This window comes from Ischnura elegans, chromosome 8 (assembly GCF_921293095.1).
Source record: "Ischnura elegans chromosome 8, ioIscEleg1.1, whole genome shotgun sequence".
NCBI classification, from domain to species: domain Eukaryota; kingdom Metazoa; phylum Arthropoda; class Insecta; order Odonata; family Coenagrionidae; genus Ischnura; species Ischnura elegans.
This window is the reverse complement of record NC_060253.1, coordinates 73519526-73538024: the sequence shown is the minus strand read 5'-3', so window position 1 is coordinate 73538024 and position 18499 is coordinate 73519526. Positions and strand designations below refer to the sequence as shown.

At 40.3% G+C, this 18499-nt stretch overlaps 1 protein-coding gene across 1 annotated transcript; it reads right to left on the bottom strand.

The window, feature by feature from the left end:
- Positions 1-11567: 11567 nt before the first annotated feature.
- On the bottom strand, positions 11568-17821 carry LOC124164437. Its single transcript, XM_046541762.1, has 2 exons — positions 17464-17821; positions 11568-12318 (listed from the first exon to the last, which is right to left on the bottom strand). Exons 1-2 carry the CDS (start codon positions 17819-17821, stop codon positions 12101-12103), a joined length of 576 nt encoding a protein of 191 aa, XP_046397718.1. The 3' UTR covers positions 11568-12100.
- Between the last annotated feature and the right edge of the window lie 678 nt (positions 17822-18499).

Below are 18499 nucleotides of genomic sequence, written 5' to 3'. Positions count from 1 at the left end.
CCGCAAGGCCATAAACGAAAACATTAGGTGGTCTCTTTTGGTACCGCAAGGAAGATAAAGATTAAGGTAGGTTTCCATGGAGTACTTAGGAAGAATTCTGGCAGCCTCCCTCTCCAAGTACTCCCTCTATCCATACCTTCTGTATCCTCCGTACCTCATCTAAAAGCTGCCTCTCCTCACCCACCATGTCCAGAACTTCGTCGTACCTCCTCCTCTCCGTCCATATCACCTTCTCTATTCTTCGCCACTCCTACATATCAAATGCCTCCAGTCGTCTCTTGTCCTCCTTCCTTCGTGTCCACGTTTCCGCACCGTAAAGCGCTGCACTTCAGATCAGACTTTTCTCTAACCTCTACTTTAAACTCTTTCAGAATGATCCTATCATAAGCTACCTCCTGTTCATGAAAACCTCCTTTTCTGAGGCAATTCTCTTCCTGATGTCCTCACTATTGTATCCGTTTGCCTCTAAGGTGCTGCCTAAAGAGTTGAATAGGATGGTTTCCTATTATGTTTTTTATTGCCTGAATCGAAAGATTATTACTCCTAGAGTACATATTTCACGCTTTTAGATTTTTTAATGACGATATCTATTTTTCATGATTAAATGAAAAGTGAACGTTTACAAACACGCGAAAACGTGACGGCTAGGTATGAATGCTGGGAAAAGCCCGTGTGACGTTTTGCTGCTGCTGTGTGAGGACACCTGGGTGCGAGGCTATAAACGCGCTTACGATGCAGGCTGCTTGCTGCCGAGCATGGCGGTAGCGTAGATTACCCTGCTAGCAGGTAGCGCTTTGCTTAAATAAGGATTATTAATTCCCAATCAAACGAAGGAAAGGTAGATCTGAGGTTATCCCGGCCTATGATGATGTTGAAGTTGTTTCGGGTTTCCCACCGTATGAGGTTCTCCATCTCTGCCGACGTTTCGATGGTCGTGTCGTCCATCGTCATCTAGGTCCCTGTGACATCACGTGGAGCGCAATCGCATGGGCGCCAATCTGGCCTTCTCCAAATGAGGTTAAAATTGACCATTAACATCAATCTAAAGTGGTATTTCTAAAACCAAATAATTTGTTTATTATGAATACACTACTGGTGGGTAACGAATCCCAATCAATGCCTTTCGTTTTCTTTGATGAAAGAAACTACCGTATTGCTCTAACTGCCGGACTAAGTTTTTCCCCACCCACCTTTATCTTTAGTCTCACATTACTCGCTCGCGTTGCTTTACACCTTTGACCTATCTGGTATGGGTGGCCCTACCGGGAATAATTTATAATTTATCCCGCCAGTGCAGCTGTAGGGGTCATAGGAACTCGCAAGCCTTTCCACCGCGACAAGGTTGTTGCCCAAGGGAAAAGCACGGCGCCTTTATTGGTATGCAATTACTCGCAACGCTAATGCGTAAAAGGTTGGAATTCTATTCCGGGTTTATATATATACATCACTTATCTTGAGCGTTGTAAAGCTGGTAAATAAAAAAAACTTTCATCCGAGAGCCACCTTTATTTCTACTTTTCCTGAAATTAAGTCCTTTTAATCCGTCAATGCCACTTGGGCTAGCGTTCCCTCCTGTATTCCTAAAGCGCGGAGGTGGATTCAAGGAGACGCTCACAAGGGTCATGACCCCCCCCACACAAATTTTATCAAAAATTTAAATATCTAATATTTTAATAGTTTTTATAGCCTTAAATGGCTAAAAAAATATTCAACTTCATGTGATATTAAGAATAAAAATTTAATTTTAGGCTCCAAAATGCATGAAAAATGGGTATTTCAAAATATTCTACTCGGTAGAAGCCCCCTCTCTCCCGTGGGGTATTCCATACTCTCTGGACCCAGGTCATGACCCCTCCCCCAATTTGATTCTGAATCGCTGCTACTGTTCTTAAATCCAGCCCATTTCAGCATCCCTTTTATCCTCTGCCCCATTCTCCACTTTAATTCAACACGCAGCAACAACTGATAGCAATGCGTCATTCGCTCAATGCTTTTGAGATGGAATCCCACCCTCTGCCTTTAAAACTTTTGGCCGGCCAAAAATTGAGTCTTTTGATGTGTGAATACAATTACTTCCCTTCATGTATAAAATGAGTATTTTGACGTCATTAGCTTTTATTTCGTACGTCAAAATGACAAGCTGTCTGACTTTTCAATGCCGGGTTCCCTAATTCACGAATAAGTGGAGGACAATATCATCCTTTCTCAACGCCCTAGTTGACTTTGCAATTTTTTGGTAAGTCAGGTGGGCGTCTCAATCCAGAAAAAGGAGGGGATACTCGATCCTCCGCGAGGTATAAAAAGCTTGCAGCTGACCATATTCTTCTTCTGTTGTTCAAGCGCAATGGAAGAGGAAGACAGGAGACTTCAATCAGTGAGGTGTGCTAGAGCAAAACGAATTGAAATGCCAGTCATCGGCTAAAGGCGGACTATCTAGGTGACCTGAAATGGACACGGCAATGGTCTGGAACACGAGAACACCGGAAACGTGAAGAACGTCGTGTACCAGAGTGCAAAGGTAAGATATGTGATAGCAGAGTAGTGGCAGCAGGCTTTCAGGGGTCACGGGCAGATTAGTCTCATTACAGCCCAATCAAAAGCTTACGGCACAGCGCAGCTGATATCTGGACTAGATGAGCCTACTTCATAAAAACTGGTGTATATTGGCTCTTGATCAAGTTTTTTGTTGCCAAATTTGAAATTAATTATAGTCATATGCTTTCCATTAATTAGAATGCTTCAGTGCATTCGCAGCAGTGTGTTATGAAGGGGGAGTTGTCCCTTCCACGAATATTGCATTAGACGATTCTGTAGTTGGCCTCTATTGGCGTTGTCGCCCATTGCGCATTCAAATGGGTTTAATGAAGTTGCCACCAGCGCCTCTCACGTGAAGAACGATCCGAATATCACGTAGAATTGAGAAAAAATTAAGGCAGGTTGCAGAAATTTTTCTTCCTTATGGTGTTATATATAGAATTAATTTCTTATCGAATTCTATTCTCCGCGATTACCAGTACTATGTTGGAGTGCTGTAGTTGGGTCGGTATGGGCCGGTACGGCGTACCCCCTAAAATCCAAACTCGTTATAAGCGTACCGGTTAAACTACCTTTTTAAATCTGTAATAAAATAGGCCTTCTGTAAATTGTCCAATGGATTTCAGAAAGAAAACTCGGAAATGATTATTTACTTGCTCAGATTTATCTCGTGGCACAACTTGGAACTAATGTAAGAGTTGGAGTCTGAGATTTCAATCGCGGCCGGATGTATAATACATGTTCAGCCGTTGGCAATTTTTGGTGAGTACCGCTAAATTTTTTTCCCAACAACAGCACTGCTATGTTGTGAATATTGGGATTCCATGAATCGCTCTGCACTCAGCGCCACGGAACGGAAATTTGAGAAAAACCAATTAAAATGCGCCCAAAATGGTAACAAAAATCAAGCTTCCACGGGAAGGACTGGGGCGTCCTGCATGTAGTCATCTTGGTCCTTTCTTTGGCGGAGCTGATCCACGGAAGGCGGGATAGTGTAGGATACTTCAGCTCCTTTACGAATCGAATGGCCCATTTCGGCTACAAATTCCTCCTTTAGGTACTACTCCTAGGGCTTAAGTATGTCATTCTGCTTGCCATGGGCTCACTTCCCCCTTCTCCACCCGCCCCCCTCCTTTCACTTCCCAAATGTCTGTAAGCGACAGCGGCGCAGCGAGGGGGGGGGGTTTGGGGGATAAACCCCCCCAGAGCTCCAAGAAATTTTTATTTTAATCCATTTTACTGAATTTGATTGATGTTAATAATACAATAGTGTAAGGATTAATAAAATATCCCTTAGAAAGCCATAAAATTCGCCATTTTAACCATTTATCTTAAAATTCCGCAATTTATTAATCTCGCACCTACCGCTTATCCTGGTGGCCATACCCACACACACCCCGGTATTAGTTGTGCCTAAATCCCCCCCACCGGCCTTAATTCCTATCTGCGCCCCTGGTAAGCGATGTCGGTTTCCAACAACTTAGATCATACTCTCGCCACTGACCCATGTCAGACATCGCATCTGTCCCCTTTAATCTCGGGAGAGACTTGGGTGGACTTTTTTCATCACTCAAATTTTGTTTCCTTCGGCTGTCATCTCCTTCCCACAGGACATAATTTCAAGTAATATTTGTCATGTGCACGATAAAAAATTTTATACGCGATTATTTTGTTTTTTTTATAAATTAGCTATGTTACGTTTGTTGAATGCGATACCAGGAAAGAAAATCTCAATGTCGTCGACATTTAGCTACGTTAAGCTATTTCAAACGCCACGTTTTTCTTTCCCGGGTTTGAACGGAATCACTGTCGGTGGCGACAATCAACTGCGTAGTTGGAAACACACATTATTAACAAGGAGGGGTCATTTTTTGAAACTCGAGTTTTTTGCTTTGTATGGGCATTGTATTCAGCTAGAAGGCATCTTTGTTTTATCTTTCCTGCCATTAATTATTTTACACAATGTGCTACCTCGTTGTCATCTTTTTGAAAAGAAGGACATTTTCAAAATCTCCTTCGCGTGTACCTAATCCGTCTCTGATTCGTCCCATGAATTATATAAGCACAACTGCATTATATGACTGAACCCACTTTTTTTTAAATCTTACATGAAAACTAAAAAATTAACTTAAAAATCTTTGTATGAAAATATAAAAAGTTAACAAATACATTTATGTATCACATTATTATATAGTAGTTTTTCTACGTTAAATATGAACAGACCCGCGCACACAGACTTAGAAACGTAAACACTAATTTCAATCAGACTCCGTTCCATCGAAAGAATCATCTTCCGATTCCGATGAAGATACTGATTCTGTCAGATAAGATTAATACAAAATATTCATGGCCTCGGAACATAAAACTTTCGATGACTTGGACCGCATCACAATCTGACTTACAATAAACAAGTTGAAATGTAAGATCATTCTCACGAACAAGTCCACTACAGTTTTTTTCCTCGAGCACTTAATGGTAAAATCTTGCTTGAATTTCCTCAACAATTTGTTGTACGCTTCCTGTGCTTCCTCTGACATTTGTCCCATTGGTAATAATGAATTTTGTATGTCATCCCTTTCGTGCAATAGTATTTAGGGTAAAAATTGTTGGCATACAGAACCAGGGATATAACTCAACAACAGCCGTGCTGTTCTGATGGAATATTATTCGCAGATATATATATTTATTCTAAAGCCAGAAGACTGAACTTGTAAAGCAGTATGAATTCTTTGAATTGAGGCCGGTTATATTGGCAGAAATTTCAGAGTTCTCGAGCTGTGTTGCCGTCATTACTACAACCATACACCTTCTTTGGCTAGTAAAGCATTAAATTAAGCTCCCATTTAAGTCCTTCCCGTATCCTCTTCTTAGGCTCCTCCACCAATTCTTTAGATTTTGTATTGCAGATCTGCCAGGTTTTAACTTCCATTCTGAAAGCCACTCGCAAACAGCATTCGAAAATTCCTGTCCATGCATGTAACGTGCTTAAACCACACTAGGGATATAGTCCTTTACTGGACGAGATATTATAGCATCAACTTTGTATATACTTTGTCCTAAGTCTTTTTTGCGCCAATTTATTGCGAAAGAACTCATTTTGTTACGCTGATTATAAAGTAAGTGCTCCCTCCTGCATGCAAGGTGTCAACGAGCTGCGCGCTTCGGCGTCCATACGGTTGGAGGTTACTTACGTATTTCTTCAATAATTCACGAAGGGCGGTTGGGGCGGTCAATTTTTTTTTGTTTTCATAGCCGAGAATTGTGGCTATAATAATATTTGCATACAAAAGCGCTGCTGGGCATTGCTATATAACTTAATGATGTTCGTATTTTTGATTTTAAAAAAATGTGTAACTTACTGGTTAATATTTATGTCAACAGTAATTTTTGATGCTGTTTCAATGTTATTGAAAAAAAAATTTCAAATATATTGACATTGTATTATCGATTCTACTTTTTAAATTTAAAATTGAGTCAATTGGGTAGCTGTAGAGTAGTCTTGAAGATCGAAATATTTCAAAGCGAGAGGGAGTCTATGCATCTCCGCAGAGCACCTGTCACTTTGCCAGTGATTTATACGAAGAGGTGCATGCTTACTTGCTTTTCAATTTAATTTCTCAGCGGCTCAAATAAGTGTCTTCCGAATCATGATATGAAAAATCAAAACCCCAAACTTTTATTTTTATAATTATGACCAACTTTTATAGATTTGGCCCCACTGTGCGGCGGTGAAACATACAAAAATTGCCATGAGAAAAATTGCCGTGTAATTGCCGTGAATGTAATTGCTGTGGGAATTAAAGAACGTGGATAGCGTAGTGGTCTGCGCAGTGGCCCGGCAAGCCAAGGGTCCGTGGTTCCATTCCCGGTCCAGGGGAGTTTTTTATTATGGAAATTCTTGTAGGTATATTAACCTTACTGAAAAGCACATTGATTTGTCTGAAATTTAAATTAATCCATACACGCAATCATGAAATTCCCCTGTATTCACGCATATTTTACCAATTTAAAAAATGGAGATTTTATGAATTTTTAGTGTGTGTAGCAAATCGTTTCTATGGGTTCTTATAACCACCGGAATTTAAAATGCTAAGTCATGGAAGTTGGTATTATATGTAGAGCTCTTTATTTAGAAAGCAGTCGGCACAGTTCAATGAGGAAGAAGTATTTTGAAATGTTTCCGGAAATAATGTAATTTATTTTCACGAAATGATAAACTCATTCCCGAAATAACGAACTGTTGAGAAGCAGCCATTATAATCGCATACTTACCGAATGAAATAATTAGCAAGTCGTAAAAAAAAATTTTTGCTTCCGAAGATGAGGACGAGGCATGAGGATCGCAGTAGCGGGGTTTTTGAGGTTTCGCCAGTCACTTTCAGATGGGAGATGATTCAGTACTGAGAGCAGTCTCATCGGGATACAAAATTCTTCTCTCTTATATAATTTCATTGTACCTACATACACTCCTCAGTGATAGAAACCTGGAAATTAGTGTCCTTGAGTTTCTGTCGACGAAGCTGAGGCGAGTGCTAACAATTTGTTTGATTTAACAGGAACATTTTTCCTCACATTCACCGTGAAGGTTTAACACATCTTCAGTATCGTTGTCTACTGTTTAAGATTATATACTTTATAAGATACTGTTATATAAGATTTGCATTACCCCAGAAGATTTGTCAGGCTATCTTATATCAAAACATCACTTGCATCTTCGTTAAAAATTTCAAGGTTGTTTGCGCCATTATATTTAAACTATTTGCTTGTGTCCCTGTGTCACTGATTTGATGGCTCCATCGTTTCCCGACAGATAGTGGTCGCTTTCATTTGAAGAGAATCTAGCAAGGCAGGACTTTTTCATTCATGCTCATATTTTTTGTTCGTCACGTGGTAAAGGGAGGTCTTTTGGTGAGTAAGAAGTATTGCCATGCGTGACCTACGCTGAGGCCGGTATCGCTGTCAATATTGTTATTGTTTTCCTCTTGCATATTTATTGCTATTATGATAAGTTTATGTATAAAAAACTTTTACTTTCACGACGGTTGCCATTTCGTTAACTTGATCTGGGGATTTATACCGTTCAAATAACTGTAGAATTTGTCTAGTTTCTCCTTTCCATGGATCCAATGGTGATCGCGATAAAGGAGTAGATACGGTCTTGTTCCCCGTAATACGTGTATAGACGGAAAACATCGTAATCTCTCAAATTTAATTCTTTTTATTTCACCCCCTAAACGAGGAATCGTCAGAATAGTCCAAGCGAAGAGGGCATTCGTCAAAAAGAAAGGTCGCGTTGCAACTGAAAATATAAGGGTTGAATTTAGGAGGAAATTTATTATGACGTACATTTGGAGCATGGCTGCAGTCTATGGCAGTGAGGCACAGACTATGATGGAATAGGTTATCAAATCAAAGTTAGAAGATATCGAAATTGGTATTATAGAATAATAATAGTGATCGAATTAGTATATCGCGGTATTTATAATGCAGGAAGAGAAGGAGAGAATATACGTATTTTGAAAACCTTCGGTAGGATAAAAGACAATTAAATCTGCAACATCATGAGACAATATGGAGTTATGGAAATTATCATCGAAGGACAGGTAGAGACGGTAAACGTAGGGTGAGATTCGTAGATCAGGTAATGAAGTATGTACAGATGAAGAACTATGAATATTTGAAATATTAGCCGATAAGGAGACTCTGATTCGAATCAATCTTAGAATTAACGACTGTTGATGAAAATGAAGCGAACAATGTTTAAAAAGTATTAACTGATATCTAAAAGCCCCTTCTCTACGCATATCAGACCCCTGACGGAATATCGATGTGCCGTATTGCATTCCACTAAGGTGCCGCAGTAATATTTTAACCTTAGCCTAAATAACGACCTCAATCCACCCCTGATGTATCTCATCCACAGTTTTCTTTCTTATGAGGCATTCTGTATTCTCCCGTCTTTTCATTAATATGTAGGCTTTTGCTGGGTGCGGTGGAGTTTCCATTGCTGTTCCTAATGTTAAAAATGTTTTTTCACCGGAAGGAGAAACTCGTAAGGCAAATGCTCAGCGATAATTTATCCAAACCTAACGATCTTTACTACTTTGACTAAGGAATATTGGTTAAGAGATAAAGTGATTGAGTGGTAGACTACAATTAATATTTAGGAAAACAGAACAGTTCACACTTGCGAGTTTAACTAACCAACCAAAAGTCATCCATTCGGGTGATAGGGCGGTTTCCTATTATTTTTTTATTGCCTACATCGAAAGATATTTACTTCTCGAGTATGCATTTAAGGCTTTTAGATTTATATTTAGGACGATATCTGTTTTCTGCGATTAAATGAAAGGTGAACATTTCCAAGCACGCGGAAACGCGACGGCTAAGTATGAATGCTGGGAATAGCCCGTGTGGCGTCATTCTGGTTCCAGCTGCCGCCGTGTGAGGTGACCTTCGGCCGATAAGATGCAGGCTGCTAGCAGGTAGCGCTTGGCTTTAGAATTATTAATACCCTATCAAACGAAGGAAACATTCCGACCTTAGGCAATTTTAACAGGTGATTATTAAGAGATATTTCCCTGAGCTCTGTGCTACATGCATGCATTGATAATATCACACTATGTAAAACTCCTGACCACTCGTATAGAATCTAGGTCCCTCTGACGTCGCGTGGAGTGGCATCGCATGGGCGCCAACCTGGCCTTTTTCAATTGAAGTTAAAATTGCCCATTAACATTCGTCTAAACTGGTATTTCTAAAACCAAATAATTTGTATATTATGATTACACTAATGGTGGGTAACGAATCGCAATCAATGCCTTTCGTTTTCTTTGATGAAGGAAACTACCCTGTTCAATATTATATATACACCTTGCCACTTTCCAGTACTTAACAAGTTTTATGGTCCACCTTAAAAAGCTACATTTCCCCAATGTATAATTTGTGGATGGTGTTAACTCTAGAAGGTGACAGATGAAGTGAGTTGCAATAACTTCGAACCTATTGTAGGGAACACATATAAGAAATATTTGTGGCGGAATACTGAACCAGCTAGGATTTCAAAAGCATATTTTGGGGAGATTATCGGATGAATAAGTAAAAAAGAGGTGCTTTTTTGCACTCGTCCGGAAACTCCTTGAATGTACAGTGAGCATGGTATCTGTTGCAGACAGACTTAATCCGCGAACATGTGCAGAGATTGTCAACTATCTCGGATGAGTTCTCAGAAGTCTCTCAGGTTCACAGCGGTATTTAGAAAAAACTTTGCAGTTGCCACGCTATGGTCACTTATTCCTTCGGCGGTTTTCACGTTTATTACCTGATGAGGTATATTTATCGCTAATAAATCAAGAATAATTTCTCCTCTGTTAGGTACGGATGCTCTTTGAAACAATGATTTGATATTAAGGTGTGTAGTAACGCCTAGAAAATCACTTTATCCCTCCCACCAGGAATGAAGCTATACGTCTGCCAATCTATAGTAGGCACGTTGAAATTTCCACCTACAATCAAGTTTATTTCAGGATACTTGGATGCTATGCTGTTTATTTGGGTTTCAAAATCCAGCTTTAATGTTATATCTGAGTTGGGAGGTCTATAATACGAGCATACTAATATTGTTTTGTATTTTGGGCATTTAATTGAGCACCACACAGATTCAACGCTGGTCTCAGTTACGGTTACCGCTTGGCTGACGATTGAATTCTTTACAGCTATAAAAACTCAGCCTCCAGCTCGATTAATTTTATCTTTTCGATAAAAGGTGAACGATTTTGGGAAGATCTCATTGTCTGAATCTGTTAGCCAACTTTCAGTTCCAATAATTACACGTTACACTTCGTACAATGAATTAAATGATGAAAATCGGGAATCCTATTTCTAAAACAACCGCAATTAACCACAGCCACGGTTATTACTCCGGAACTAGAATTTTTGCGTTTCGGGCCTATTTCTGATTCGCTCTTGTCGATTAAGATATTTTAAGGCTGAATACCCCTGATATATGGAACTGCAGATTCAAATGTCTCACCAAAATGGCTTGAATCTTGACCGCCTTTGAAATTACGACTCAACTGACGTTTCTCATGCTTAAAGTTACTACCTGTGTAATTGTAAATTGGTAATGCTGATTCTTAAACGTTGTTTTTTTATTTCTATTACTCTATTCGCTAACACTGAAACACTAGCAATCGCTAACTCGATTAACTCAACTACAACTAGGCCTATTTACATACCAATCACTCATTCAATAAAACAATTTACACATAATAAGTCAACTGGCCACCAAAATAAGGTATTCTGCAACATGAAGATTATACGGCCGCCGGCCGGTGCGGCGATGTCAACTCAATAGATACGTCGCTCTGCGCATGCTCGTCGGCGTCCCAAGACTTCCATAAGGCACGAGCTTAGACGCGTCATAGCACCAGCAGCCCCCACCACTACCACTCTTCATGTAACTGTATGGTAATGGATTGGCGCGTTCTGGCCAGCGCCATACGGATACAAATACGAAATTCTCGCGCTATTTTTTCGTCTTTTTCCTACATTTTCGATATATTCGATTGAAAAAAATACTTAGGTTGATTCCACGTAAGTGTTCAGTGACGGAAAACTCAATGAAAAAAATTATGGAAATAGGGACTGAGATCATCCCTGCCATCTCTGAAAATTATTACGTGGGAGAGTCTAAATATAAGCCGTCATTTTCGCCATCCCTGAACTAGTACGTGGATAGTGGTCGCGTCATTCTAACTTAATTTGGCATAAATAAAGATTTATAGTGGCAATAATTAAAAACAAAAAAACTGGACATATAATTAGCAAACAGCTCTGGGTCGTTGATCAAAAATAAACACGTACTGGATGCTATTCAAATAATGAAATTCGGTGGAATATATAACCTATGGAGATCAATGGGTGAGTAAGGGTAAAAAATTATAATGCAAAGCAATTAGATAGCCAACCACGTCATCAAATTTTAATGCTTTCCTAGGTACATTCAATGAAATGCAATTTGGTACTTTCCATGCCATGGTGATATTGTGACGATGCCTTTGGTGACATGGATCATGATATGTAGGACAATTTGGCCATGCAGGGAAAAATCACATTAACACACCGAATTGAAAAATCACCAAAATGAAAGCGTTCGATTAATATCATTTAAGCTAGTATAGCTCATCGTGAATGACCTACTGCTCTAACACAATTTTTCATGCCATTGTATGAACAGGATGCGTGACAACTAACAATTTTGATTTTACAAAGAGCAAATAAATATAATTTGGAACATGATCACCTATTGTGACATAAGAACAGTGAAACTAATAATATTGCCTCATAGGTTGATGAGAGTGAATAATGTTTTGGATATCAATTCCATAATATTGATCCATTTGTGATAGTTGTAATTTTATCATATTTATCTTGCATGTGACGTTATCCAGCACTGTGCCATGTAGTATTCTTACAACCTGGGGTTGTACATTCAGCTTCGACAGTCTCTCCAGCCCTTCGTTGTATGCCGTTATAAAGGAGTTCCTCTTCTTCTCAAGTATTTTCAATTCGTGTACCATTTCTTCGTACTCTTGGATATCGGAAGCCACATCTGATGTACCTCTCCACCGTCTTCCTCGCAGGTTTCACCAGCTACCATTCTTCCCAGAAATCCAGTTCTGTCTTGGTACTGGTTTCTTTCCTCCATGGATGAACGGCAATGATGTGGTAATGTCTTCTTTTTCCACCTTCCCATGCATTGCCGTAATCCATGCGATTCGTCTGTGAAAAAAGAAAACATATTGTTATGGATCATGTTTAGCTGATCTCCAATGTATTAAGAGAATTAAATTTTGAATGGTGTCGTTCACACAGAAAGTCGCAACTATTTGAAAGAATTTTTTATAGATAATTACGATAAGCTTCGACCAAAAACATCCTTTCCATGTATTTTTTCTCCTTTAAGTTCAATGTAAGAAAACACGAAATTTGTCACCCAGTTTCCACGAGTTGGTAACTTCATTGTATTTTATGGTTCAAGTTTTCGTTTTTAGGAGATCATATATTGAGGGAGTTATCGCTAGTAGTGGCGGATCCAGGATAGGGACAAGGGGGCTAGGTGCGGTCCTGGGGGTCACTTCCCAGCACTAGGGGGGGTCGGAGAGGTAACGAAAATTTAGAGGATTTCGAAGCTTGTAACAACATATTAGCGTTGTCCAATTACTAATTTTTCAAAGAATTAACTTTTTTAAACAAACATTTATGTGAATTTTTAGTAATTTGTGTTTTAGTGGCTATTCTCTCATGTATATATTCGACAATATTAAGTTGAATTAAGTGCATATTTTATACTCCCTCTCTGGATCTGCCACTGATTGCTAGCGAGAATGCAAACCAACCGAGACAAATGCACAAGATCAAGGATTATCTGAGAAGCGGTGACGAGATTGGATTGTGCTGTTTACCTCATCAACTTTTGTGCGAGAGGGCGATGACCATAAAATTTTCGTCGCGAAGAACTCGGGAAGTGGGTGACGCAATTAAAAACGGAAAAAATTAGATCCTTCCGTATTTAAAAAGTTATCTCAATAAATGTAAAAATAACGGTAAACGAGCTCTTTGTGAAAATTTCAAATTTTCATTATTTTTGTAACTTTAATCGTCTTGAAAAAATATACCGTAAGAATCAGTAACGATAAAGTATATTACCATTTATTAGGATTCAAATATCATTAGCAATGGTCTTTGACTCGCCGGAAGAAGAGAGAGTGTTAAGACAAATAATTTGTTGTGCGATTAAGTCGTTCAAGTGAGCATGTGAACTTGTTTGAATTATTTCACCGTCAAGGATTTTAGCAGTTCATCTCTTTTTGCAATTTTTGTGCACTTGTCTATGAATTATTCTCATACATTCCCATCTGTATCTTACTTCATCTACGGTATTGGTTGAAATATTAACATTACTCCTCCTTCGTGATTACTCACTTAAATGCTAATTCCAATCGAAAGAAACGACACGAAAAAACGCCATCGTATTAAACACCCTATCAGATACACCGCGGAATCTAGGTTTTCGCCTTTTCATAGCTGGTCTCACGCACAGAAATCGATGCTCGCTATATATTTCGTATGTTCCTCAGAGAAAGGAAACCCTCAACACTCGGCAAAAGTATTCTAATTCAATTTGGATTATGTATTTACATTTTCGGATGAATGTCTTTGGTAGATAGCGGATGATGGATAGATCGGTGCTGGAGGATCAGCTGCAAACCTGTCACCAGGCATCGCACCTTCCCGTTCTTCCCAATCTTCTGTGGGCTCAAGCTGGCATGGATACCCAAAGTCATATTCAGCTTGGAAGCGAGGATTCATCGCGTCCCTTCCATGGGTACAGAATTCCATCTGGTCAGCCGGCTCGTGAGGATGGTGGAAGGCACTAGGTTGTTGTGATGGAATGTATTTTTCGTTTTCAGCAGCACCTTCGGTATGCTGGTATGGGTTCTCGCGGTCTACTCTATGGTCCCATTCCTGTCTATCGTCTTCAGCCAGCATATAAGGATAGTTGATGGCGTCAACACGTTCTGATGGGATATAAATTGGATTTGAAAAATCCCCTTCATCAGGGCAGTGAACATGATTGCATCCAATTAGTTTGTTACGGCCAACTATTTTCTCCTCTTGCGAATGCCGAGATGGTATGTTGCTTGGGTTCATAGCGTCACCTTCGGTATCAAGATGAGGGCTATCGCAGTCCATTGTACTATCCAATTCCCCTTAAGGGGATAGGATACTTCGGGAGAACTCCGCGACAACGGTCGCTGGCATTTAATTCCGAAAGCGACCGCTGAAGTTTGAATTGGAGGGGAAGTTGACTGGGTGGAAGGGGGACTCGAGAGCGAAGAAGAATTCATGGTTGGGGAGAGGGACTGAGCTCTCCTTATGCGGTGTCAGATTTCGGTCCGCTGGCGGTCGGGATCTCGGGTGACCTAGGCAGACCTCAAGGAGTTGTTTGTGTTGCAAAAAAACTCTTGAGGCCCAAAAAACTCACTTTGTGTTTTTTTTGTTACTTCAGTTGATCAGCCCTTCGGTCGGTCTCTTTTTCTCTGGATAGTTCCCGCTTTGAATTCCGCTCGCTTTCTTCACGGTGTCCCATTTCTATTCATCCTGTACCCCAATGAATGCATCGTAAATAAGATTGCAGTTTATAATTTATGATATAAAAATAAAATAGACCGTATGACTTGACTTATTCCACGCCGGTAACCAATATTGCACAATATAATTGATCGAAACGAGAACGCGAGAAATCGTGTATCACTTTCGTAAATTGCAGTTTCATTTTTCTCTCTACCGTTTGTTGTTGCAATCCTTCACAAAATCCACGTTTATATTACTTCAATGCTCCGTTTTATTGCGCACTTCAATTATATTTTTTTCCTATTATGGCAACGACAGCATAATTTTTAGTACAGCTGGGAGGAATCCTAAATTACCTCTATTTCGAAAGCTTCAACTCCAAGTGTGAAAGGTGAAAGTATGTCTTAAAATTCGAAAATTTTTACAAGTGGTCTATTTCATATGATACATATACGTGTTTATGATTACATTTATAAAAATTCATACGCAGTTATTAAATCTCAACTCCCCTGGGATCATGCAAAATTAATTTTTTATTAACTTTGAAGTCTGTAGCGCTGTAATCGGCACTGAAGCTGAGGAGTCATGATATCCTCATTTTTTTTATCTTACTCGTTTGAAAATGCCCGGAGAAAATTAATGTCGCGCCGCAGCACAGAAAAATTTCGACTCGGTTCACAATTGGTGAAGGGTATTCAGAGGTGGAATTAGTAACTTCATCTATTGCGATCTCATTACCCTGTAAGAATCCCATCTCTAAAGGCCGTTTCACACGGTACACGGAATTGCGCAATCTGACGTACGTGCGAAGGCGCAATCAAAATTGCGTCGTGGTTAGCGGTGAATTGCTAGAATACATGCGAGAATGCGTGGATGCGAGACGGCAAAACAGCCACTGTTCTAATTTCGTTCATGCATTCGCGCAATTCCGCGCCATTTTAGAAATTAATGCAGCTCTAACCTGCGCAATTCCGTGCCTCGTGTAAAACGGCCTTAAGGCTAAAGCCGGAAACTTTTGACGCGCGCGTGACTCGATAAACAATGTGGTTCGCGCGGCTGAAAGCTATTAATTATTTCGATGTATAGCATATTGTAAGCACACTTAAATTCGTTACAATATTAATTAATTTATAAAATTGGTCGAGAAAAGAAAAATGCGTCTTACTCAGCCATGCCATAATATATATGCGATAATCCAGGAAAAACCAATGGCCGGGGCAGAAGGCTGCTGTTGGCCGCACCGCGATATACAGGGATAAAATATTACCATATTTAGTCTCCAGGAGGCCGGTGTGCAAAGAGAAATGAAGGGTAAAAAGTTGAGGGAAAGGATTGATTAAAAAACATCAACTCCGGTACAATAATTTATTGTAACCAGGTGTATTCTGCCATATTTTAGGCAACATAAACTTCAGGTAGAACTCTTTTGATTTATCCACCATTGCTGTGGCCCAAAACTGCTTTCCCTTTGAATTCTGTCAATTATAATCCCATGAGGAGACCACACAATAAAATCGCAATATTTTTTATCCCATATTTCCAGCTGTCCCTGTACTTGATAATAATATCTGTTTCTCCTGCGTAACTTATATTTTCCTTCTTTCACTTCCATGAAGGTAGCTCTTTTATTTTTAACTCCTTTCTCAGGAGTAATATCCCTACAATTATAGGGGCACTTGATTTCAACCAAGCCTTCACCATCAGATATTACCCCATCAGGACTAGCAGCCAAAGAAGGTAATTTGTCATCAAAAAAGAGACCTGCGGGTAAAACTTTATATTTGATTGAAGACTCATATTCCCTGATGGCAGATTTTTCGTTAGCATTTCCCCAATCTGTAGCCTTGTTTCCTCTGAAGAAAACAGTTCCTCGTTATATGCAAAAATGGCCCCCAAGCGACCTAAATGGTAGCTTGCTGCAACGGCACTTTTCTGGCGTGGTATCCAGTCCCCTTTGGGAATCAGCACGTTCTATTGGGATATACATGGGCTCTGATAGATCACCTTCACCACGGCCGAAAGTGTCATTGGATCCCATTTGTGTGGTATGACACCAAGGTTCTTAGAAGGTTCTTAACTCTAAGAACCTTGGTATGGCACAATGTTTTCTTCTTAGGCGGCGTATCAGAATTCTCCAAATCATAAACTTGCTCTGGTGAGAAGTGGCGTGCATTAATAACGTTACCGTTCCCATGAAAGAGAGGACTCTCGCCACCAATAGCATTTTTCCTTTTAATTCCTTACTCTTGGATGGAAGAAGTCTAAAGTTGCCGGAATAAATGCGTTCGTTTGTTATGTCGACGTCGATAGGATATACGACATTTCCTTCGCCATGGAAGTGTGTATCCGTGCATCCCATTGTGACATTCTCTCCAGCTATTCTCTTCCCATCTGACCTTTTAAAGCCACCAGCTTGCTTTGATTCAATATGGCGTGCATTTATTGCGAAACGTTTGGCGTTGAGGTTTCCATTTTTGTAACCCTTTTCTTCATCCCTGCTTTCTGCCTTCCGTTTAGCTGGCACGCAAGAACGATATGAAGCTCCAGGATTTTTTGGTGAGGAAAGCTGAGAATTTAACACCACAAATTCAACACTGGCACGAGTATTAGTGTAATCTGTTTCCTCGCGTCTGCCTTTTGCCTTAATCAAATAACCTTTTGCTTTGAGGTTCGCACTTTTGCGACCAATTCCCTCGTTTCTGCCTTCCTTATTCTGTTCAGTTGGCACGGCAGAATGATTAAATGTGCCACGGTTAACAGGTTTGGAATGGATTGAATTTATTACCTCACCTTCGGCATCTGGACGAACGTCGGTGTTACCCCTTCCATGGTCGTGTCCTTCTCTTTTCTTTTCAGCCGGCATGGAAGGACGGTTTGTGTCTCCGGGCGAGATGTCACTAGCGATGACAGGAGTTTGTGTCACTGGATGCTCTTGAACACGCCCTCTTTTGGCCGAATTTGCACCATCACCTTCCTCTCCGTTGAGTTCTGAGCACAAAGCGTCGCTCAGGTCTTCTCCAATGACCTCCGCGACCGGGGATTCCTCCGCAGTGTCGTCGAAGTACGCTCTCGGACGCGGAGGCATTGGTTCCCCTGGCTTTTGGGGATTCGTGTTCTTGTGTATACCCGTGAGAGTTCCGGATGCCATGTCATTGAGGAGAACGAACAGGTGGATGTTTCGCCTCTCTTCCAGGCTTTTGGTAGTCACTCCGACCAGGTAAATCAACCATTTTTCTGCCTGATTGAGAAGCTCGTTGGGCATTCCATTCAAGTTCGGTTGAATGTGCTCCAGGTGGGCAATATACTCATAATCCAGCCTCTCCTCCAGGCTGTTGCCCAGCACACTTCCGGAGTTGCTCGAGGCAACTCTCTTTGAAATCCGTTCCATGATGTACGTGGCGGAAAATATAGATGGCGAGATCTCCTCTTTGGTATCAACTCCAAATCCACTGAATGGAACCGATTATGAGATTCAATTGCAGGAAATAAATGCAATATTTTATTTGCAGGAGTTATTTTCCAACTCTGCTGGTCGAAGTCGGAACTCCGCCGGCTGTAGCTCACTGCAAATCCGTGCGAGATGACTATTTTCTTCCTCTGCTACTCAAGTGATTGATGTATTATTCACTGTAACTGTTTTATACTGTAACCAGTGCGTTTAAACTTCGTTTATAACACCACAATATGCTATCGCATCCGCTCTCTATCGCTTGGAAAATCCAATGGGGAATTTTCACATTTTTTAAAAACTCTGTCAAAATGTCGTAAACCTCTAGGAAATAATATCTACCGGGGGAAATTTCATTACTAGCAGTAGTTTTCGAGA

What these genes read in the sequence shown, in the direction of transcription:
- LOC124164437 (XM_046541762.1), bottom strand. Translation starts at nt 17,821, where the DNA reads ATGGCATCCGGAACTCTCACGGGTATACACAAGAACACGAATCCCCAA. An exon ending in CGTTCGTCCAGATGCCGAAG is followed by an intron (nt 12,319 to 17,463) that starts GTGAGGTAATAA and finishes CTTTTTTCACAG; the next exon opens with ACGAATCGCATGGATTACGG.